The following is a 25,118-nucleotide window of genomic DNA, read 5'->3' on the forward strand; positions in this document are numbered from 1 at the left end:
CAGTAGTCTGCATTTATGAAAGAGTTTTATGCTATGTTATCCATAGGGAACTAAAATTACAAATGCGAAAGTGTGTCCTGCCTGGTAACTTTTCACGGCCCATAACTGATTTGACGAAATCTGGTACAGAGATAACTTGCATACCAAAGATGGACATAAGCTACTTTTAATCCCGGAAATCATGAGTTCTCATGAGGAATTTTCAAATCCCTAAATCCTCGCGGACGAAACCATAGACAACATTTAGTGTTTCATAAATGGTTATTCAAGGGGCAGATAAGTAAACTCCTCAAAAGAGGATAACATTTTGGTTATGCTCCTAAGAGAGAGATCAGGAAACCTGCAAACATCGCTCTATCGATATAATATAATCATTAAAGCCATGTATGTAGATTTCCAGACTTTCCTCAAAATATTTATTTATGTTCGTTTGCCATTCATTAGCTAATTGCTATTTAAGATAAATTGTCAAGGATTAAGTTTAACAAAGAAACTTTTTAAGAATCCACACTGGTCTTAGCTCTAGTCTGGATTAGAAATGATAAGCTTACTTCCCTAAATTTATATCTGACAAAACTAGGACGAAAGTTCGTGGTTAGATGATAGTTCGACTTTATTTTCATCCGTTAAGATAGCTCAGTTCGGTGCTTTCTCCATACAAACGTAGGAGGGAAAATACAACAATATTCGATATTGTACGCACAAAACTAAGAATTATATTTATATCGATTTATCTCGTCATTATCTAGGTTTATTGATATATAAAATATTGAAAAAAATATTGATTTAAAAGTTACGAGGCTCAAAAGATTCCTATTTTAACACTAAATTAATGACAACTTTGGGCGTAAATAAATAAGATTAGGGATATGAAAATTCTAAAACAATTTATCATTAGACGTTGTTTATTTATTCATTAGTTGAAATAACTTTACTTTGCAAACATAAATTCAGCAGTTTTTTCTCAAAAATACTTTTCCTAAACCCTTTTCGCGCGCTTGATTTCAGTGAAAATCATCGTGCCTCTCAACTTTCTCATACAATGTCAAGTGAAAAGCAAACATGTTAACCACGTGCGCTGCCAATTTTGGTCGAGCGTCCTGCGTCACCTTAAGGTTTGAAATTGTTTGAACCGGTTATAGATTGTATGAAAACCTGTATGCCACGAATATAATAGGTCAGAAACACGAGCCTCATGACCTGGCGCCGACGCAGACGTCGACGTAAAAATGTACGCTTTGTTTTTTACGTTTCGTAATCATTTTGTTTTACGTTTAAACTTCGGTTGTCTCGACAATGCTGTTTATTGTACCTTCTGTAATCTGTGACATGACTTCTAAATTACCCGCTTATTTTATTTTGATAAGTTGAAACTTTCTACCGTTAATATGGAAGTGAAACCAAATTTTACAGTCATCGAGTCCAGTTTTATGTAGCTACAGATTTTCGTAACCACGTAGTAGCGAAGTTTAATTTCGCATTACGGAAAAAACCATCTACTTATTTTTTTACCTCCCCTACGCGACACGCAATGCTTAGGACACATTTATCGCAAACTAACAATGTAAAGTAATATCTGAAAAACGGTGAATCCTACGAGAAAAAGACGTGTACCTAATGACAATTTTTATAGGTAGTTACATGATTTACACTTTTGTCTCACCTATTTTTATGATGAACTTTACCGTTTGGCTGAAAAACGCAAAAAAAGAACTATATTTACGAACTATGACCTTGAATAACTTTTTTTGCAAATGTAAGATCGATGGAGGGTTTTCAGTTTTCACATTACATATATAATAATGTCCCAAATATTTGTACAAATTTTCAGCTCTATGCGAGTTAATGTAACCTTGAATGTTTAATTTGTCTGGGCTTATGATAACGTGACACAAGTTTAAACACATGTTTCAGAACCTTCAGAACACTAAAGCGCCGGGCAAACCGGTTATTCGCGAAGTTTTCTCATTGATACCTACATGGATATATAACAGCTATAGGTTTTTTTTTAAATGGCGAGCTAACGAGCAGGCGGGTCACCTGATGTTAAGTGATTTCCCACCCATGAACATTTGTAGTACCAGAGGAACCACCAATGCTTTGCCGGCCTTTCAGGAATTTGTTACGTAGGTTACGTTTAAATCACTTAAAGCCTTAATTATACCACTGCAGTTTATCTTGTGTCCACTGTCCATCCTTTCGTTTATTATTAAAACATAAAACAAGGCGTGAAATTATAAAAAAATATTGTTATCCGGTTCACGAGCGGACGCATTGCATCGTGCCTTCCGCTTGCACCGATCGCGACAACAAAACACATTATAAGAACTTAATTTTCATATGACGAGGAGTACCTATAGTACCTACTTAGTTTCAAAGCCAATAAAAAAGTCATGTAATAGATCTAGGTAAGGTAGACTCGTATTAACACGGTCCACGACTCTACACGACGGACTGAGAGACTTCTACCACACGAGTTGGATATCTAATCATGTGTTTCTACAATCTACTGAGTCAGGCTTCCACTAAAAACTAATAAAATCTATACAAACATTTAACGCACTCTCTCTACTTCGTACCTATTGCTCATTGCTGAGGATTGTGACTCTTTTCCATTTATTACATAATGGTAGGATAATAATGCGGTAGGTTCCCAGTTCCCTCCGTATATAGGTATACCTTAGGTTTTAAGGCACTAAAATAATCTTTTCATATTAGGTACCTATGCTGAGATGAAGTAGGTAGGTACCTAAGAGGACTTAACTAGCTTAATTTAACAAAAAAGATAATCGAAAAATTCCACTAACACGGCTCTAGTTACTACGACTTTGACAGAAATTAGATCACAAGTTAGCAATGGAATATTTTCCTATTTTATAAAAGGTTAAGCATAATTTACGATGCACTTTTCTATTGATGCAAAGAGAACATGAGATACCTACGCGATACGCCAAGCCTACGCCATATACGGAAATTAATGTATCGAGCAAAACACTAGAAAAGGTGAGAACTCGGCTACTTCTCCCATTGTGTGATTGTGAATTGAACCTTACTTTGTAGCTTAGTATTATGATCACTTGATTAGATATTATGTACCTACTTTCTTGTGAAATATATTAGTCAACTTAGGTAGCTATGCACCTATATCAATATTATGGTTAATTAGGTAGGTACTTGTGTACTTATTAGATTTTCCTCAGTGTGTTGCTTTTTTAATTATTTTATTTAACAAAAGCTTAATTAAACAAAAGCACGGGACAGAAAATTGGAAAAAAATCAGAAGTGGGAAAAATATAAGATGTGAACTCTCTCAATGTAGGTAGTTTTGACTTTTGAGAGATAAGTTAGATTCTTCTATCTCTATGGTTAGATCGCACAGCTATTTCGTCAATGAACAATTTATTTCAATCACGTATAATACAATACTTATGTGTTGAATAATTTTGAGGAATAGAAAATTAAAAAATTAAAGCCCACTCCAAATTCTCTAAAGTTACCTACCTACTTAATGAACTCAAGGCCGGCTTCTAGAAAAAAGTTTCAAAAATTACAAAAGCTACCACGTGAGCATGAATATTAGAAAATGATAGTTAAATATCTAGTTGTCTTTGTCAAAAGTATCTTCAGGAAACAATAGTCAATTCAAGACACAGCTTTTGAGTCTTGGCCATCGCTCGCGTCCGCATGAATACGAGTCTTGTTTTACATTTAAAACAAATTGCCGTTGGTTCGGCAATTGCTTCGGCACAATAGCCTCTTAGGGGGTCAGAAACAGCCAATGCATCACAAATTTTCTCCACTTTAGGTACATACTGGTAACTGTATTGTTCTTTATTTTTAGGTTTTCGTATCCGAAGGGTACCAACGAGACCCTATTACTTATCATCAGCTATACGTCCGTCTGTCTGTCTGTTAGCGGGCTGTGTCCCATGAAATAGGTAGGTAGAGAGGACAGACTGAACGCTGAAATTTTCACAGAGTGTGTAGCTACCTATTTCTATTGATGATATATTATAACAACAAATAATAAAAATTTCAAAATGGCCGCCATGAAAATTATGAAAAAATTTAAAAACTATATACTTAGGTAAGTAGGTAATCTTGTACAATGTTACCTACTGCTCAGAATATAGAACGCGTTAGCAAAGACTGAACTGCAATCTGTGGATTTTTAGGCTTCAGCTATCAACCCTATAGATCTGTATCTTTGCCTTATTTTACAACTCTATTTCATTTGCATAGGGATGAAACATTCATAGAAAAGTGCTCGCCGCATTTGCAGTTCTGTCTGCGCTGGCCCTTATTCTTACAAAAGTTTTCTTGCGGAATTACAAAAAACCCTATATTTATTTATGTTAATAAGCCTGCATAGGCTTACGTCATGTCTTGTCTGTCAAAGCGTATCTAAGTGAAGAGGCAACTTCATAGACCATTTATTATTTTAAGCCATCGATCAACCTACTAAACTTAAGTATAAGGCAAGTATTAGGTTCTTCTTATTCTCAATCGTTCAGTCTTGACAGAGTGATCGTGGCTATGAATTCTTCAACGCTGCTCGTGCGATCTCCCTCCAGCCACTTCTGGTTGGTGGCATTATGTGCACACACGGAGACAGGCGTCTTTGTTGCGGAGCGGATAACTATTAGGTAGCCCTCTAGAAATTGGCAGTATTATTAGCAGACTACTACTTATTTTAACGAATTTTAACTAAGCGCGGCGCGGCTGCGGCGGCCAATTTCTGAGATAAGCCAACCAAGGACCTACGCAGGAGATAATAAAATACTGCATTCTTGTCAAAGAAGCCTTTAATGCCTTTAAAAAAAAAGAGAATTTAGAAAAACTGATGTTTCTAAAAGTTTCCTACTTGGTTAGTTATAAGTTTATTTTTAAAGAATATTAGCCAAGTTCACCATGCTGACTAATATTCCCCTTTCCCCTCCAATTAAGCGTAACGCTCGTGCTAGGAGTAGGTACGACAGTAGTGCAACGGGTGGGGTTTGAACCGGCAACCTTTCGGTTTTCAGTCCGCTCCTTTAACCGTTGAGCTATCGAGGAGTTTATAACTAATCGATCATTTGGTTGTGGTTTACACAGACCAAACGAAACGTTCAGTTGAATTTTATTTACCACTTATTTACCTACTTACTCAATCCAATAATTAAGAAATCGTTACAAACTGCATTAGGCAAATCGTTTACTAGGTATCACCTAGGTAGGTAGGTGCTGTTGCATATTTAAGCAAACGACTGAAATCATTACAAATTAATGGTCACGATTCCATTTAGGTACTTAATAAATATTCCAGTTGAGGTTTTAATTATAGATAGAAGTTAGGTAGGTTTAATGATTATTCATTAGACAAGATAATCAAATAAAGACTTAATTGTAATACATAGCATGTTTGATATTTATATACAATTTGAATTCTGTAAAGCACACTTACTTTGAAAAGAGACAAAGTGGTTTGACTTAGAAGTGATTCGGGTGGGTCTCGTCTTGCAGCGGAAGGCGGGCGAGAGCGCGGAAGCGTGTTATGGCGCACGCCGGCGAGCGAACCTCCTATCAAATCCTTAGGAGGCAACAGCTCCCGGTCCTTCAAAACTTCAATCTTCTGCTTCTGGATCGCCGTCCCGCCTTTCCCTCCATCGTTCGTTTCCTTACGCTTGTACCGAAACTTGATCATTTCACCGACTAGTCCGCATAGCTCGCACTGAACACGAACACGATCGTCAGTCAGCGAATTAATTGAATTCGTTCCCTCATTTAGATTCAATCTCCATACCAGTCGTGATCGAAGACAATGGCCGCGCGCTAAATATACATATCTCTATCAATCGCAGTCCGCAACAACTTCGTATAAGGCAATAAGTAAACTACACACGTCCTATCGACTTAACATTTGAATTCCACTCTACTCGCAAGTTACGTTCAAGTATGCTTAGAAAAGTTTTATTACTCGCACCTATTTGGCTATAAAGGTGGTTTCGGCGGGAAGACACCGGCCGCGAACGGGTAGAGCGGCAGGTGGTTGAAACGGGAAGCAATTAACAACTGCCGAATTGCGTCACTGTCTACGATAGGAAACCACTTAGACACCGATGAAAATCACCGCTAATGAACTTACTTCAACTGTAAACTATTGGTTAAAAGTTAAGACATAAACGGGTCCGATACGCTCGTCTACGAGAAGGCTTTCTATGAGACTGACTTGACTTGAACTGGAGGCAGCGGCGCGGGGGCGGAAAACCGAGCGCCTTTACCTTCCAGGTAGGCTTACTTTTTTGTAATCTATTGTTGATGTCCCTCACGTGGGCTCAATTGCATCTCTTTCTAACGCATGTATGTAAACATTGTGCTTCCCTGTCGACATGATGCACTTTGTTTATGTTTTTAGAGCGATAAGAAACACTAGAAACAACCATAAAGTTTTAATAGAGCTTTTTATTCCGGAACACGTGCGTTCTTATTATGCCGTTTTTAAAAATTTGTTAGGGAGTTCTTGTATAGTAGAATATTTCAAGTAGCTATCATTACTTACTCCCAATTAATAAATCAAATTCAAAACATGATTCAGCGCATAGGCGATTATTATAGGTAGGTTCCTCTTTTAACTTAAATACAATAAAACACGTACTGACGATGCGATGTTACACAATGACTCATATTAGAAAAAATGTAAAGGAGCGATTTATTAAATAAACAGATTGACAAATGACCTAACGTCGTATTTGATATGGGTCAACACTTCAACAGGGATGAAGAAACTGAACTCTATCATATTACTATTAAAGCGTGTAAAATAGTAATTTGTTACGTATTTATCAGCTGAGTGCACTTTCTCGACGTGAGTCAGAGTCGAAGTATGTCGGAGTCGTAACTATATTGTGGTCAGCTTCCATGCCACTGAAGGCAGCCGACAATCTATGGGGCCTACTAAAAATTATTTCAAGCTGATAACCTATGCCTAGTCATACCTTTTTTTGTGAAAAATAATTAAGTCATAATATTAAAAGACTTGTCCTGACTGACTGATTTATCAAGTATCAAATGAAAGTCCGACATTTATTAGGTTATAACCATGAAAATTGGTTTTTGGGCTCTAAGTTAAAAATGAGGAAATGCGTGTTTCGGGATTTTCGGAAATTCCATCCCCTCACCGATTTACAAAATTTTACGCAATAGAACTGCCGCAGCGCGGTCCTTTAGCATCAATTTTGTTAGTAAATAAATCAGCAATGCTGACTTCTTAATAATTGTAAATTTGGAAGGCAGGTATTCAGAAAATAAATACTGTTATGAAAAATAATAAACAGTTTGAGCTGCTGTGAACAAAATTATTGCTAGAGAAGCTAGACCGTCAGGCGATAGTAGACGTACCTTTTGGGTAGACAGTAGACTACTGGAATAAATTACCTATACCATTATACCTAATAAAGCTTTTTAAGTAGGTACTTCAGAATATCCACTTTATAGGACTTAAGCTTTTTAACTTCGAATTAGGCACGTAAATAACTTCGTACGAAGATAAGCAAAACGGAAACTATTAAGTCAGGGTGAACGATTTTAAAATGTGCTTGTTTATCGCAATGGGAAATCGTTTAAAATAAGTGAGTGATTCACTTATTTTAGCATATATCGGCGTAAAACATTGTCTTGGGCTAAATGTAGTGGGCAAAGTTCGTAGGAGCAAAGTGAACACTAACCGGGCAGAATCAACTTTGCACGGACCGTCTTGGCAAGGTTTCGCACGTACTTTGTTTGCTTAACTTAATAATAGCCTTTTCGTTATTTTGACGACTTTCAACAGCAGGAAAAGCGGCTGGTGTCGGAACGTTTTCTCACAGGATTTGTAGTAGGTACGTAACGATTATACCTTGCGAAAGCCGCGAAAAAGCGTTATCGCTTGGTTGTCGGATAAATTGGGCTGCTGTATGGACAAATAATCACTACCCACATTATGAATGCAAAAGTGTATTTGTTTGTTGGTTTGTCCTTCAATCACGTCGCGACGGAGCAACGGATCGGCGTGATTTTTTGCATGGGTATAACTAAAGACCTGGAGAGTGACATAGGTTACTTTTTATCACGGAAAATCAAAGAGTTCTCATTTTTAAAAACCTAATTCCACGCGGACGAAGTCACGGTCATTAGCTAGTTACCTATAAAGTCTATTGATAAGATAATTGATATTTACATACATCTACGTAAAGGCACAATATTAGATAATAATTACTTTATACTTAGAAGCTTTCAGCACAGTACATTTGCCAGGAGAGCTTCAATTTTGTCGCTGCGAACTTAAAATAAACGGTCTTATTCTCCTTTGTGTTCATTACGCAGGCTTTTTATGTCAATCCCCACATAGGCAGGTAAACGTTATAAAATGAGCCCACGCATGCCAATTTTTGTAAAGCTAACTAGATAAACATGGTTATGTATGAATGAGAAAGATAAGCAAAAACGGTTTGTGTGATTCACAATGATTATTTGTTTGGACGAATATAGGCAGATCTATCCACAAAACTTAACGCAATATTGAATTTCTACGAAATGTATGTTACATACATATTCAACAATAGGCAATCAAAAATTGTACAATGGCACTTATTTTGAATAAAATGACTTTGACTTTGCCTTGGCACATATGTACCTACCCCTATTTACTTTTATTCAGGCTTTGTAAATAAAATTACCTACTAGTCCAAAAAAATAAACTTATTTTTAGTCTAAAGGCACAAATCCGACAAAAAATAATATGTTGTTGTATCAGCCCGCCCAAAGGATCTCTTACATTTTATTTGATGAAAAAATTAATAGGTACGTTAAAATTTTTTTGTTAAAAAAATCTCTATTTCTTATATTTTTCTCTTCAAAATTTGCTTTATTAAATAACGTCATTACTTAAACCTTGGTTCCACAACAAAAAGAAAAACATAAAATATAGCATCTAATACCGGTAGGGCGTTGTAATTATAGTTGATGATGTTTATTCTATAGCTGATTAGTGTTTCTCACACTCTGCACCGTAACTGGATCGTCGACTCCCTGTGAGAAGCCTCCCACGGTCGGTTCGCTTCATTGAAATTATATCGTCGCTTTTACATCATTTCTAATATCGTTCACACCTAATATGAACGCCTACACTTTTATTGTTTACTCATTACGGAAAAGACAGGAACCGTTTTTGCTTGGATCCCCTTTTGCATATCTAAATGGGTAAAACGCAGAATTATGCATACGTCGCGTTAGTGTTATAATTAAGTTGTATTGTTTGTAGATAAAAAAAAAATACGTGAGTATACATTTTTTGAAGAGCAATACTTATACTTTCGAGCTAACTTACACTTTGAGGATTAAAGTGTAGGCAGGACCTACCTATCTACACTTTAGACAGAGCTTTGTTGTACCTACTAGGTAGGTACGTAGTTTTAAAAAAGAAAGAAAATATGTATTAAGTGTATACAAATTACAATTTTTCTGCCTATAGACACGTGCCAATGGTCTTTGAAGGGAAGAGCTGTAGATCGTGCAAAGTAGAAGGAAGCGATCCTGGCATAAGTCGGGACAAACGCTATGAAGAATAAGAAGGTTCTGCCTATTATATGAGTTATCCTATTCCAACCAACTTTCTGAACTTTTCTTATTAATCATTCTTATCTACCATAAGGGAACAATACGTGTCATATTCAATCTAAAAGCTATTTAAAATCACCCTAAGGCACTGCCCTAAGGCCAAAACTCTCCTCGACGCATAAGGAAAAACTAAAAGTTATATAAAGAAGGTCAGAAGACTTTCTGTTCGAAGTTCGAGGCAAAGCAGTTTAGTCATCATTTCTGCGAACAAGACGCCCATTCTCAAGCGGATCTGGGCGGCAATCTATCTCATACTTCCAAATAACATTGCTTTATATGGATATAACATTTTTTGCCCAATATTCGATGAGGTAGATACCTATTTAAGTTATCTAAAAGCACATTAATCTTGAAATACTATGTTACACAAACTTGAACTTTAGTGAAGTTAAAATAAGGGATATAATTTACAAACAATAGAAACATTATTGCTATTTTATAAGGTTTGAGATAATCTTTTGTACGCGCAGTTAAATGCGAACAATAAGCAAATATTATTGTAGCAATAAGCGAAGTCTATAATATTTCCATACGATTATTTATACCTATGCTTTGCTATTTATGTAGGTAAATATTTTTGTGCTATTTATGCAATGAGAGATGTAGAGTGGAGAAAATTTAGTAATACGAAATGCAATAAAATATAAGTTGTGCAAACCAATTAATTAACATCAAAATTAACGTTTCTAAAACCGTATCTGCTTCCCAATTAAACAAAACAACTTGCTTTTGTTAATATAATTAACAAAGTATAGTTAATTCTGGGTAGTTGTCTTTTTTAAATAATAAATTAGTACTTTGTCCTGCTCAATTTTTTTATTTGTTAAACTTTCGAATCTGTCTCTTCGTCCGTCTTGACAAAGATACGCTACCTATATGCATACAAGAAAAAAAATAGTCAGATACTTCTGCCTTTTCTACTAAGATAATGTGTTTTAGAATAATAAAACTAAGATTTCTGTAGTAAAATTATGTAGATAGGTAAGTAGAATAGGAATAGGTTAGCAAGAAGAAAATAATCGGCCATATGAACTACATAACGCATTCGTTTCGATTGGCTTTACGGTGGATTACACATACGGCAATCGATTTGTTCTATGCAACATCTGATTCAATCGCAACTAGAGAAGTAACCTATTGTGTAAGTGATATTACCTATATAATAATACTTAAGTAGGTATGTTTACGATAAACTGAAACTGTACTTCTGATAAACTAGCGCTGACATTGCACATAAAAGTGAAAACTCAATACAAAGATCATAATATAAATGAGAAAGTGTGTCTGTCTGTCTGCTATATGATACGACTTCATCCACGTGGAATTAAATGTTTTAAAAATCCATTGGGAAATCTTTGATTTTTCCGATAAAAAAGTGGCCACATGCCACAAGAATTGTCCAAACCCTAGGGATACAACTAATTCAAGTCTCTGTACCTATCAGTCAAAATCGGTTGTAACGGATGGGTCGTGAAAAGCTAGCAGACGGACAGACAGATACACTTTCGCATTTATAATATCAGTATGGAAGTATAGATCATTGTCAATTTTCAAACGTAAAGTGATTGCTTATCGAACATTGTGCACTAATAGCTAAGTATGTGTGAGTGAACACTGAACAGACAATGGGTTCAATTCGACTTTAATTAGTCTCGTATTACAACAACTGTTACCAACTACGGCGAATAACAATATCGATTGTGTCCTCTATTGACAGACCGAATGGTAAATGTCGACACTTTTCCTCGATTTTAAGTGATACAAAAACGATAGCGAATTTTTTGGAGTTTCGAAACCGGGCGTAAAGTCCCGTAAGTTGACAAATGTGACTGTTCTATAGAAATAAATAAAATAAAAGTGACCCTCCGTGCTTTAGAAATAACTGCCTATCAATATTAATGGATATCATGCTCGTTTTAAAACCATTGTCTGTCTGTTTTTCTGGGCTTAGAAACAACTAGACCTATTTTGGCAGGATATTCAGAGGACTATGCAAGGAGTTGTCTGGGCCACATTTTATCCCATGAAAACAAAGAGGGATTCTACGGAATTTGTAAGAAACCTTAATACACGTGGAAGTCGCGGAAAAAGCTCATGATTAATATACAGGTATATGTCTAAAGTAACTTATGTACCTATACTGTAAGATAAAGTCTACAAATAACTAATTGAACTTTTCAAATGGCTAACTAGTGCCAGGCTCAAGAAGTTTAATCAGTAATTAATTCGATTACTTGAAGTCATTCGGTAGGGATGCGAAGTCTTTATGTTTTCTCAATAAAAATACCGTAAGTTGTTCGTATAAATTAACGTGTGATATTTCCTTAAGAGTGGAATTCGGCCTTGAACGGTATCGTTGCAATATAAGTTGTCGCAGACACATATTTAAACATAAGTACATGAACTAATAGAGGTTGTATATTAGGCGCGATCGGCAAGGCTAACGAGTGATCTGTGATCACCTCGCGACTGTTCACTAGAATTCACTTCCAATATGTTACACCGCTCACTCGATCGTGGCACTTAACATAATGACCTTTGACACTAAAACACTTACACTGACACAAATTGCAAAACTCCTATACAACTCTTTATATTTCTCATAAAGTTTAATACAGTTATCTACGTATATAAATTGTTATCACACAAAATAAAAGCGCCAGTTCGCGGCGTTCGGATGGTAGCGTGTATGCCAGCCGTGTGACAGGCTGCGTAGGCGCTTGGGTAAGAACGAGATAGGAAATATAGGCTTCGGCGCCTCGTATACAAGTTCACAAGTGCAAGCAGGACGCGAAATCGACGTAAGAGGGAGTCCAGTTAGTATCTCGTCTCGATATAGCAAAGATGAAGTATTTGTGGCTAGAAGCTTTTGAATAAATGCTTTTCAATTAACATTTGTAGCGACAACTACCCATCTACTTTACAGTTTACACGTTTCGTTATGTACGAAATTTATAACCTAACTAGCACCTACCGCTTTATAGTCATACCATCCCACTATTTGTACGACTTCACGAATTTGAAATAGAAAATCCCGAATTAAGAACACTGAATATACCAAAACTTGTTACTTAGGTAAGTACTATTTTAATCTAATTTAGATAATGTTAGAAAAGTTATTTTTAAGTTACAGTTGAACTATACTATTATTACAGTCATTTAATTGCTTCTAACGGTAAAATATACTTACGTATTAGATCATCGACCGACTAAACGATTCATCATAGGTTTAGTAAAAAATCTATAGAAGTACCTACTACTCTTTTTTGCGATTCAAATTAAGTAGGTAAATAAGTATTAGTTTATAGTTTTTGTATTATTATTTATAACAACTGAATTTAGGAAAAGAGCGCCTGCTGAGTTTTTTTTTTGCTGCCTTCTTCTCAGCCACCAGCCAGCCAGAACCAGCAAAAAATTAACAATGTGGTTTGATTTATGCAAAACTAGATGATATCCTCGACTTCATCCGGGTAAGTTTAGGTTTTTAAAATCCGATGGAAACTCTTTGATTTTCCGGGATAGAAAGCCTATACTTACTCCTCCCTGGGATGCAAGTTATATCTCTATGCCAAATGGTACTCGCGATTTTTTTTGGCGTGGATTTAGATTTTTAATATTCCCGTAGGAACCGTGATTTTCCGAAACAAAAAATAATTTTGGTATACCTATCCTACTCAGGGATGCAAGCTATGTGGGCCGTAAAAAGCTAACAGACAGACAGAGACACTTTCGCGTTTACAATAAATAATAATATAGGATAATAGGTTTGGATAGTTTAAACCAAATTGGTAACGCTGACCTAAAATATCGTTGGTTCGTCGTTTGATGCTAGTTGCTAGTAACCTCTGACTCTACAATGAATAAAGTAAAAGTTCATTTCAATTTGCGACGAATAGATTTTACAGTTTATGTGCCTTCGAGTATTTTATTCAAGGTTCATTCCTTTTTCATGCTTAAACTTAAATATAGATATATTAAGTACATAGTAATTACCATTTGTAGGTATGTATAAGTCGTGTAGGTACACACAAATAATATGTAGCAATAATATTTTTACACTCATGAGTTTTTTAATATCTACCTAATTGAATACTTTCGAAGTTTAAATAAGTTTAGAAATAGAAATGAACTTTCAATGAAATACTCGAAGGCACGTCGCAAATTAAAATGAAATTCTACTTTATTAATTGTAAATGACAAAAATTAAATCTATATATAAAAGGAAACGGTGACTGACTGACTGATCTATCAACGCACAGCTCAAACCACTGGACGGATCGGTCTGAAATTTGGCATGCAGATAGCTATTATGACGTAGGCCTCCGCTAAGAAAGTATTTTTGAAAATTCATAAAATAGGGATCGAAATTTGTGTAGTTCACGCGGACGAAGTCGCGAGCATAAGCTAGTGATTAATATAAAAATATGCCTGCGTTACTTTTTGTCTATATTTTTATCATAAATTTCTAAGTAATTATTAAGCTATCAGTTTTACACAGTTACCTAATAGCTATGTTCGAATCGAACACTAACCTAGGTTACCTAGGAACGGACTCGAGATTACAGCACTAAAAGCCGGGTCAGTCAGCAACCGGTTTGTGCAACTCGATGCGTTTCCACGAACACACGACACCCGTGTACCTAACTACCTACATAACTATACGTAACTGATAACGATAGTGTAACTCAACGCTTTATCACTACGCACTTCATGCATTTCTTCCGCTAACGGTAAAACATTCAAAACATTAAAGACCTTTTTTTATATTTGTCAAAAAACATCAGTACCCTTATTATAAATGCGAAAGTGTGTTTGTTTGTTGGTTTATTGGTTTGTTCTCAATCACATCGCGACGGTGCAACGGATTGACGTGATTTTTTGCATACGTATAGATAAATACCTCGAGAGTGACATAGCCAGCGTGGTGGACTGTGGCCTCCTCTTTCTGAGAGGAGAGCCTTGCTCAGTGGTGAGCCGGCGATGGGTTGGTGATGATGATGATGATGATAGCGCAATAGGTACTCTGCCCCACTAGGGGGACAGAACAAACACAAGCCAAAACAAACAATCTTCAGCAGTGTACAGACTACAGAGTACGCTTATTTACGAAAACCAAGTCAACGAGTATGTCGTCTTGAATCTATTTGAAATCTGTGCCACTGTTCCACTTCCGCAATCCGCACGCGGCTATCTCTTGCGACCAGTTCCGAAATTCTCCTACCCAGTACCGGCTTAGTTTCATTTTATCAAAACATGTTTTATGCATTGATAGTACGTGTAAAATCACAGGTGGATACTTTAAAATCTTAACTTTAAAGTTTTACTAACCACATAAAAAGCAGGAGAAAGAAGTTTCGATGTAAATCTGATCGCACATTATGAGACGAATTACCAGCAGTCAGCACTGCCTTTTCTGTACAAGAAATGCTTGTTCATAACGTCACCTACTGGGATGGTCCCAATTCTATGTATTACTATAGCTGATGTCCACAAGTACGTAGGCGTGGATTTATGTTTTTAAAATCCTGTGGGAACTGTTATATTTTCCGGGATAAAAAGTCACTATGCCACTCTCCTGCAGGGCGATTGTCTAAAACCTGCATCAATCATTATTACAATCTCAATTGTTCTGATTGGCTGAATTTGTGCGATTCTTGTTGCAACAATGCATTGTTACCAATAGTGAGCGAGCATTAACCAATCAGAGATGATTGCAATCGTGACATTGTAGCTGTTAAACAACCGCGGTAGAGCCACAGGTCTTCAAATACTTATATCCATGCAAAAAATCACGCCGATCCGTTTCTCCATTGCGGCGTGATTGAAGGAGAAACCGACAAATAAACACACTTTCGCATTTATAATATGGGTAGTGATTTTAAATTGTTCTACCAAAATAAATATTTTTGAATTTGAATTTTCTGCCTTGTGGATATCCTACTAACAATATTATTACAAATGTGGATGTTTGGATGTCTGGATGTTTTTCACGCCTTCGCGTCACAATGACTGAACCACTTTCTTTCTTTTTCTTTTAATTCAAGCAACTTCACTCTGAAATAATTACTCACTTAAAATAATATACCTAAACCAATAGCATGTATCAATCGTTGTAAAATCACTAAAAGCATTCTCCTGAATTGTTATTACTTATTAGTTTTGTCGACATAAAAACTTGTATGGATTTTATGCACAGTTCAAATTGTTTTTATGTTGCAAAACCAAGCGAGCCTTACCAAGAAAAATTAAACGGCTGAAGAATTAAGCATGTAAGTATAGATCTACCTATAAAGGCACTTTGCCCCACAGCTTTGCCCTCGTGCGCCATTTGCCATCATTATCTTTAACAACACACAACGAACAACAGATCGACCACAAGAAGAGCATCTTATATACCGTGACGTCATAGCAGTTGGCTGCATCGGGGACATAATATAATAAGTTGGAGTAGTCCTTTCGTACTTCGAAAGTTTTGTCTTAATCGGTCTCTATAGTGCTTTGTACGTGAGGTGCACAAAAACAAATAGACAAACTATTTTAACAGTAGAGATAAATTACTGTGGCTGGCGTATTGCGACATACTCGTACGAACTAAGAGTGTTTTAGCGTTTAAACTACCGTGAGTGATTTCCATTATAAATACTATCTGTCCCGGCTTACTCACGTGTGTAGTCGACGTTAGCCCGACTAGTTTCGAACCCATCCGGGGTCCTTTTTCAAGGGAGTCCGTCCGCGCACGCGCCGCGGTTTTGATTGCGGGACGCACGTGCCGCTGCCCGTAGAGCCCGTTGTGAGGGTGGCTGGGGTGGGGGGGGAGACAGCTGCCGATCGTCTCCCGACAGTTCCTGCTGTTCTTCATCACTGGAACCGTCACCGAAGGACCCCGGATGGGTTCGAAACTAGTCGGGCTAACGTCGACTACACACGTGAGTAAGCCGGGACAGATAGTATTTATAATGAACTAAGAGTGATTGTAATTACAACAGATAATGCCGTGCTAAGATAATGGTAGGCAACAATTCACATTCCACACCACTTTTGTACCTGACCAATCGCAAGGTTGAAGGCTGAAGCCAGTACACATTAGGAATGCTACTAATAAATCATACATCTATTGGTAGAAAAATTTAGTTCAATTATTTTATTAGGTACATTATAGATAGACAGATCTACTTACGTCATAACATTTAAAAAAAAAATGTCAAAATCGTCTAGCCACCTTGGTACCTGGTGCCCTTCGACCGCCCATTGTGCCAGATCCAATATGCAAACTGTGGAGCCAACTCCCTTCGACGGTGTTGCCAACTAGATTTCAATATAGCGTTATTCAAAGAGTAGATCTACAAATTCCTGAAAGACCGGCAACGCATTGGCGGTTCCTCTGGTGCTGCAAATATTCATGGGCGGCCAGATGACCCGCCTATTCGTTTAAATTCGCTATACATATTTATTTTTAAAAAATAGCACTTTATAAATATTATGATGATACCCAAGACTTAATCTGCGCGAATTAAGGTTTAAAATCTCATGGAAACTCTTTTTTCCGAGATAAAAATGTCCAATTTCCAGTCTATGTCAAATGTTCATGCAAAAATCATGCCGATCTGTTACTTCGTGGAGATGTGACTGAAGAACAAACCAACAAAGAAACATATTTTCTGCTTTATAATATTTATTAATTTGATTGCAAGCTTGTACTTAAACTTCTGAAATCGCTAATATTGGTTTTAATTATAAATGTACTTACAACGAGATATTTCGAAAGACTAAAAACAATAGAACACTTGTTGGAAGCGATTATTATTTAACTACAGTAACGCCTTTCCACTCTTTTGTTAAATCAAACAATCGAATGTAGAAAAATATAAACGTAATTTTTTCTCAACTTCCCGGAAAACTGTTGTTATAACACTTTAGTGTTTCATGGTTTGAACTTAGAAGTATGAAAGTGGCTAAGTAAACCTTCATGTAAACCTCATCGAATATTTACATAACAATTTTTCCGCTGACGTATGTTAATAGTAATAATTATCTACAAACTAAGTAGATGATGCCCGCGACTTAATTCGCGTGGATATTCAGGTATTTGTAAGCCTATTAATTCAGGTAAGTGTAAGCTATCTCCATTTCAAATTGGAGGAGACAAACATAAAAACATGCAAACTTTCACATTTTTTATATAAAGTGAGATAAACCTAAGTTTTTAATTAATAAAAGTCAGTCTCAACAGGTAAAGGCTCTCAACAGAACCGAAAGCTCGTATTACATAAATAGAAAAAGCTCTCGATATAATTGCTTCGATCCATATTTTTAAACGACTTAAAAAGTAAGGTTCTGTATTCGACCTGTACGTATGTAACTATGTACCTATTATGTATGTAGGTATGTTGATGTACCTATGTAATATGTATCTAATATCTATATCTATGTATATGTATGTCCCTCTATATATATTAACGGTTTTGCATATTTCATCTTTGAATGTAAGTTAAACGGTGTAGGTATATATGTGTGTATTTTGCAAATGTATAGGTACCTAAGTTAAACCGTGGCGGAAGTTTTTGATTTCTGACGTACCACACCGAAACTAAATACAATTTGATGCAGTCGTTAACCTTTATCTAAAGAGCCATCAAAAAAACAGTCGTTGTTATTATTACTGAACTCTATTAATTAACAAAGATTGTATCATTTTTATATGCACGTATAAAATCATCATCATCATCATTATCATTACCCATCGCCGCCCGACTCACTGCTCACCACAGGCACATCCGCAGATCTCAGAGGATTTGGCCACAGTTACTAATTCCACGAATACTATACGGATACGTAGAGTAGGTACGCGACAGGTCAAGATGGCAGTTGGGGAGGGAACACTCTGCACAGTGCACACCCGCACAGCCCCCGCGCTAAACCGGCGCGGGCGAGCGCGGGTGACGTGCGGGGCGGTCCCCGCCTCGTATCCCGATTGTCATCTCTACCTGCCGCTGCCGCGCGACCTCCTTACCTACGAAGCGATTTGCCTCCTTATTTCTAATTCGACCCGTTAGGATATGGAAACACCCTTCTAGTATTAGTTTTCCCCGCCAATTTTAACACGGGTACCGTCAAGTCAAGAGTGAATAGGCAAGAGCACTCCATCTTAGGCTGCATCATCACTTGCCACCAGGTCTAACTGCACCCAAGCACTAGTCTTCTATAAATTTAAAAAAATCTAAGCCTATCTAAGTAATATGTAGTAAAAAAGGCTATTGGATTTCGTAATTTTTTTTTAAAAATAATATGGTAGTCACGTAAAATAGCGGTACTTTGCCATTAAATATAACCACAGCGCCCTGAGTCGTGTGTCAGATGGCAATGACATGTGCGATTATGAGTGACGTGTGCGCACTGCGCAGACCACATAAAGCCTGAGACACATCGTGCGGCATGCAATGTTGTATTGTGTAATTGTTTAAAGTTTTAAACACTTTCGAGTGTCAAGGTTTTATGTTTTTCTGCAGTTTTTGGGTTCTGTACTTCATATGGTAAAACGGAACCCTTATAGGATCAGTTTGTTGTCTGTCTGCGTGTCGGTCTGTCAAGAAACCCGGTGACCTAGAATCACGAAATTTAGCAGGTAGGTAGGTCTTATAGCAGACATTCGGGGAAAAATCTGAAAACCGTGAATTTGTGGTTAAATCACCACAAAACATTTAATTGTAAAAAATACGACTGTAGTACGGAATCCTCGTTGCGCGAGCCTGACTCGCACTTGGCCGGTTTTTGTGAGTCATCGAACTACAATATTGGCAGATCCTTTGTTGATGGATCTTGTAGTGTTATGGCGTGATTTATGTTATTACCAAAGACCGCCAGCGGCATTGCTCCCGCATGAATTTCAGAAACTCTTATTTACCTACTACATTGTAAAGAGAACCTCTAGATACGAAATTTCGCATTCTATAGGTTCAAGGTTTGGGCTGAGAAACACTAGAATTAAAAGATGCAGTAATTCTCATAAATGAATGCGAACTTTTTTTGATCTATACCTATAAAAAAAAAATTACAAATAGCAATAATGTTTTAACCAATACAGTCAAACTCAAATCATTAATTCAAATTGGGTATGTACTACATATTCTACACAGAAAGTGTATGGTCATAATACAATGATGTAGTAGTAATGATGTTTAGGTAAATAAGTGCACATTATGCTTTTGCCGTACAAAAATCAATAATAGTAGGTAGGTACTCTACATATTATATAAAAGGAAAAGCTGACTGACTGACTGCCTGATCTTTCAACGTACAGCTCAAACTACTGGACGGATCGGGCTAAAAGGCATGCAGATAGCTATTATGACGTAGACATCCGCTAAGAAAGGATTTTTAAAAATTCAACCCCTATGGGGGTAAAATAGGGGTTTGAAATTTGGTATGTAGCCCATGCGGACGAAGTGGCCAGCATAAGCTACATATAGTATGTACGTACTATTGTAAGGAGAGAGCCATACGAGAGCAACTCTGGCGGCTAACTTCGCGTCGGCAGTATGGCTGGAGCAGGAGGGAATGCCAACTTCACTGCGTTTTAGGGACTCGGTGCGGGACAGACGTGCGTTGATTATTGTAATACGAAATAAAATTAATATTGGTGCTACCCAGTGGTTTTTCTTTCATAGTTTCCACTTCTGATATGATTTTTCTTTAACTATAATAATTATTTGAATATAAAATCGACACTGACATGTGCGGCTTATAATCATGACTGATAATCACATACCTAATATAGTTAAGCAGAAGCTCATTTGATTGCATGTAAAACCACATAAAATTACAATAAAAACTATAAAGCCAGCCTACTGCTTGCCCACGCGATGAGCTGAGTAAAAATGGAAGCGATTAAGTTTTGTATTAATCAAATGAAAACGTTACGTAACGTAAACGATACGTTAACGTTAAAATACGGTGTAAATGCGTGTGGAGGCGATGACACGTGGCGCCGGCTAGTCGGATTCTAGTGACCAGTTAATAAGCTGACGCACGGTATTAAATTAATGATTTATAGGTACTAAACTTACCTAATTATAGCTAGGTGTGTAAACTTAGTTACTCGGCTTGGGTATAACTTTGTAACTTAGATGTAAGTTCTAAACAAAGACGTACATAAGTACATATATTATACTTACGAGTACACTACGTTGACGTTAAATCTCGGAAACAAACCGTACCTATTGCGATTTTGTTCTATTGGTATTTAAAGGAGTAAGAGTTTTTAAGGGGTTAAATGTATAAAAATCCGGTGCGGAAGAATTTACTTAATAGAACCTATTTCATAATATTTTTGAGTTTGTCTAGTAGGTAAATAAAATGAGAATTTTTAATTATTTCGTGGCATTTTTTAAACAAATATTCAGTCAAAAAGTGGTTCAATGTGCGTTTAATATACTAACAAGTTGATTTAGTCCATTTTAAAATTTACGATTAGCCATTAGGTTAATGTATCGGCACTTTCAATTAATCGGTCACTAATTTGGTGGGTGGAAAACCTTGCGACTAGGGGTGACGTGGGAGTTAACTGGCTATTACAAACCTCTTATTTTCTTTGTTTTCACTTCTGATGTGTTGTTTATGCAAATTGTAGGTACTTATAGTGAAAACAACAGATGCAACCAGGTCAATGGGTTCTAATGAATAATCAGGTATAGTGCCGACAGGTCAAGATGGCAACGCCCCGCACAGCCGCACAGCCCCCGCGCTAACCCGGTGCGGGACAGTGCGGGTGTGCGGGGCGTCCCCCCGCCTCATACCTCGATTGCGATCTCGACCTGTCGCGTACTTTAAGTGCTACTGCAATATTTTGTCAACGACTTCTCACTTCTATCTACTGACCACTAGACAGGTCATTCTAAGGAAATTTTGCGGGCTGCAACTCGTTTTTGCTACCTACACAACTAAGTACTAAGTCGGTTAAAAAATGGGACGATTTGGAGGATATTACAATGTATCTTCCGTGATTAATCATCATTATTATCGTCAATCACAAATTCACAAACCATCGCCGGCCCACTACTGAGACACAGGTCTCCTCTCTCTTGGAATGAGATGAATTAGGTGATAATCCACCATAATCCATCCTAAGTGCGGATTGGCAAATTTAATTCACAGTTGAAAACACTATACAGAACTCAGGCATGCAGGTTGCCTCACTATGTTTTTCTTCGCCATTAAAACTGTAGTTTTCTTTTACTTGCACATAACGCCCATCCAACATCGAAAAGTTAAAGAAACCCGCGGGCCGCGATAAAACTCCAGACCCCCTTCCCCCCTTCCGAATAGGAGGCCGACGTTTAGCTCTTAACCACCAGGCTATCACTGCTTCTTTCGTAATTACTCAACTGAAATTAATTCAAAAGCTTCATAGGTACCGACGTAGTACGTATAGATACTGCAGTGTGAAGTGCCCGACGTAAACGAGAAGTAAAACCGGTCCTGCAGCTGCGCGTGCGCTCCTGAGTGGACAACCGCGTTGGCGTGTCTTGTATTATCTACCAATATTTTGTGGGGCTTGCATCGGTCAAGGGTATTCAAAGTGTTTCGTGATTGAGCTATACCTAAAGCTTGTGCCTAAGTTTACATGCAATATAGAAACTAGAAAGCTCGGCACGGTACTTCTCGGGCCCGGCACGGTATAGCATAATTCATCCTTAATGCTGAAGACTGGTAAATAGATATATTACTGAATTTGACTTGAAGAACCTTCAAGATCTTAATAGGTTGGTAAGCAGTAAGCACCTACCTATATCTGTATAGCTACCGGCCGATCTATAATTTATAATAGTTTATGCCACCAATAAAAACAATTCAAGGTCGACAGCCGATTTCATTTGCCCCTCACTATTGTGATACAGTAAATACCAAGCAAGAACCTAGGTGTAGGCGTCATCTTAAATGGTTTAATTAGCATCAGTAAATAGAGGTGACTGCGATTCAAGTAGGTATTAAATAAGTTATGGAAGCTTTAATACGGAGAAAAACTTTAAATTATCCTTGTGAAAATAGTATGTGAATATTGTATACTATGTAGGAACACATCTCAATAATTTCGAACAGTTTCGCTATACCATTATAAATATCACTTGACACTTGCTTTAATGGTGAAAGAAAACATCGTGAGGAAGGGTGCATGCCTGAGACTTTCCATGATGTTATCAAAGGTGTGTGAAGTCTAACAATCTGCACTTCCTACAATTCCTTCAATCAAAGAGTTCCCATGGGATTTTAAAATCCTAAATCCACGCAGACGAAATTGCGGGCTCCGGCCGGGTAATATTATGCCCGCGACTTCATCCGCGTGGATGTAGATCTTCTAAAAATCTAGTGGGAACCCTTTGATTTTCCGAGACAAATAGTAAGGCAGACATACGCATTTGTAATATTAGTACGGATGTATATTTTTCTATACAGTACAGTCCGTAATACAATAAACCTATTAGATAATCCTCATATCCTCATCCGTAATACCTACCTATTAGTTAAGTTCTCGCGTGATCCGAGCACATAAAGCGCGTGCCACACTAAATCAAATTGTGAATAACCGATCGAAGCATTCCTCGTCAATACGAAACCAAGTGAAAAACTATCATTGTCTTTGTACACGCACGATGAAAATTTTAAGCTCTTATTTCTGGAGATATTTTGTAGAAGTAGGTACATAATTTCTCCTACCTACAAATCACAAATTCCATTGAAAATTGCATGGAATCGGTTATTGATTATATTGATGTTAATTTAAAATATGTATAGTATAAACCATATTATAATAAATTATGTATAAGTATACCTTCAGATAGATACGCGATAGTATAGTACAATATGACGTTATAAAGCTCAAAGCACAAGGAGCTTGAGTCGCCTCCACTCTCCCACAATGCTCTTCGAGCCTTAATAAAATACATAAATGATAAATAAATGTATGCTAAAATATATAAAGTTTAGAATGAAACATAAGTGCATTCATACATAAGTGTACAGCAAGTAATAAACACAAATTGTTGCATATTTCCATGAATAATCTTCCATGAATAAAAATGATAAATAAATATATGCTAAAATATATAATGTTTAGAATGAAACATAACTGCATTCATACATAAGTGTACAGCAAGTAATAAACACAAATTGTTGCATATTTCCATGAATAATCTTCCATGAATAAATGATAAATAAATATATGCTAAAATATATAAAGTTTAGAATGAAACATATTACTGCATTCATACATAAGTGTACAGCAAGTAATAAACACAAATTGTTGCATATTTCCATGAATAATCTACTATACATACATACTAAATTCTAAGTCCAAACTACTGTCAACTACTCCGGTCAGATTTAAGTAGCTTTCTTCTTTCTTTCTTTCTTTCGGATTGTGGTTGGATGAGTATATGAGGGCCCATATGTTTTCTATGGATTATTAAAACAAAACCTGTATTTACTCGCTCTAAATTGCGTACAAAATATAGGGTAAATGCTAAGTATTTTCTGTTCTTAATTGTATTTTTTGTACCAACATGTTTCTTATAATAAATAACTTGCCCATATAGGTACCTACTTGTAGCGTAGATACGATTATGTTTTGAAATATATATTTTTTATAGATGCATATGCCCATACAAATAGTTGCAATAACACCGTAATTGGCTGGCCCAGTTTGAATGCGATTTCGAGCACGTACAGCCACGACACACTTCCAGGAACGTGCCTAATTATTATCTAATTCTTGCTACAGTCTAATTTTATTCAAATGAAACATTAAATAATTACATCTATTGCATGTAATCGTACCTACATTTTTTTAGCTCGCTTTGCAGTTCAATAGTTTTGAGGACCTAATATGGTGAAATGGTAAGCACTGGTAGTCTTACGAAAGCTCACTGCTCTAGTTCACTCTGTCATTCTTCATAACTTTTAGTTGATACGTAAATTCATACAAGTTTCTTTATAAGAATGATCATACCTATAACCTAAGTCTATTTGCTGTATGTGTGTGAACATGACGTTTACAATAATCAATTTATGCAAGATTGTAAGTGCAACATACCTACTCGTAGGTACCTCGTACAATCTAATGTCAATACTTGAATGTATTACTTGAATATATCATAGCGATTGTCCATGGTAACATAACCTACTTTGGTACATATGACAATGTAAATATGATGTTAATAAATAATGTAAAGGGCCATGAAATAATTAGCATTTATTTCCATACACATTCTTTATGGGAACCATACCATTAACATTTAAACATAATATACCTAGGAGTAGTTAAGTATAAAACTTCGTATATTTATTTGTATAAGTACCTATTCGTCTATTTATTTTGGAATCTTGAGGCTAAAAAATCTCACGAGGTAATATTACGCTTGATAGAAAGGCTAGCTGGCGCAAATTTCTGCGCAAAGAATAAACCTGGCTGTTCAGCGCGGTAATGCAGTCAG

At 36.6% G+C, this 25,118-nt stretch overlaps 1 protein-coding gene across 10 annotated transcripts in view; it reads right to left on the reverse strand.

The window, feature by feature from the left end:
* ec (echinus) overlaps positions 1-25,118 on the reverse strand; it is an 88,468-nt gene that overhangs the window by 5,776 nt on the left and 57,574 nt on the right. The window contains exons 1-2 of one of the 10 annotated variants that reach the window (XM_034973739.2): positions 12,197-12,343; positions 5,444-5,811 (exon numbers count right to left, since the gene is read on the reverse strand). The exons of 4 other annotated variants lie outside the window; for them this stretch is intronic. In XM_034973739.2, coding sequence (XP_034829630.1) covers positions 5,444-5,683 — 240 coding nt within the window. In that variant the 5' untranslated portion in view covers positions 5,684-5,811; positions 12,197-12,343. Of the gene's footprint in view, positions 1-5,443; positions 7,179-12,032; positions 12,050-12,095; positions 12,114-12,169; positions 12,344-25,118 lie in introns of those variants that run through there. 5 more of the 10 variants (XM_034973735.2, XM_034973738.2, XM_034973737.2 and 2 more) reach the window with 5 other exon arrangements.

The sequence above is a fragment of the Maniola hyperantus genome, chromosome 12 (genome assembly GCF_902806685.2).
Source record: "Maniola hyperantus chromosome 12, iAphHyp1.2, whole genome shotgun sequence".
NCBI classification, from domain to species: Eukaryota; Metazoa; Arthropoda; class Insecta; order Lepidoptera; family Nymphalidae; genus Maniola; species Maniola hyperantus.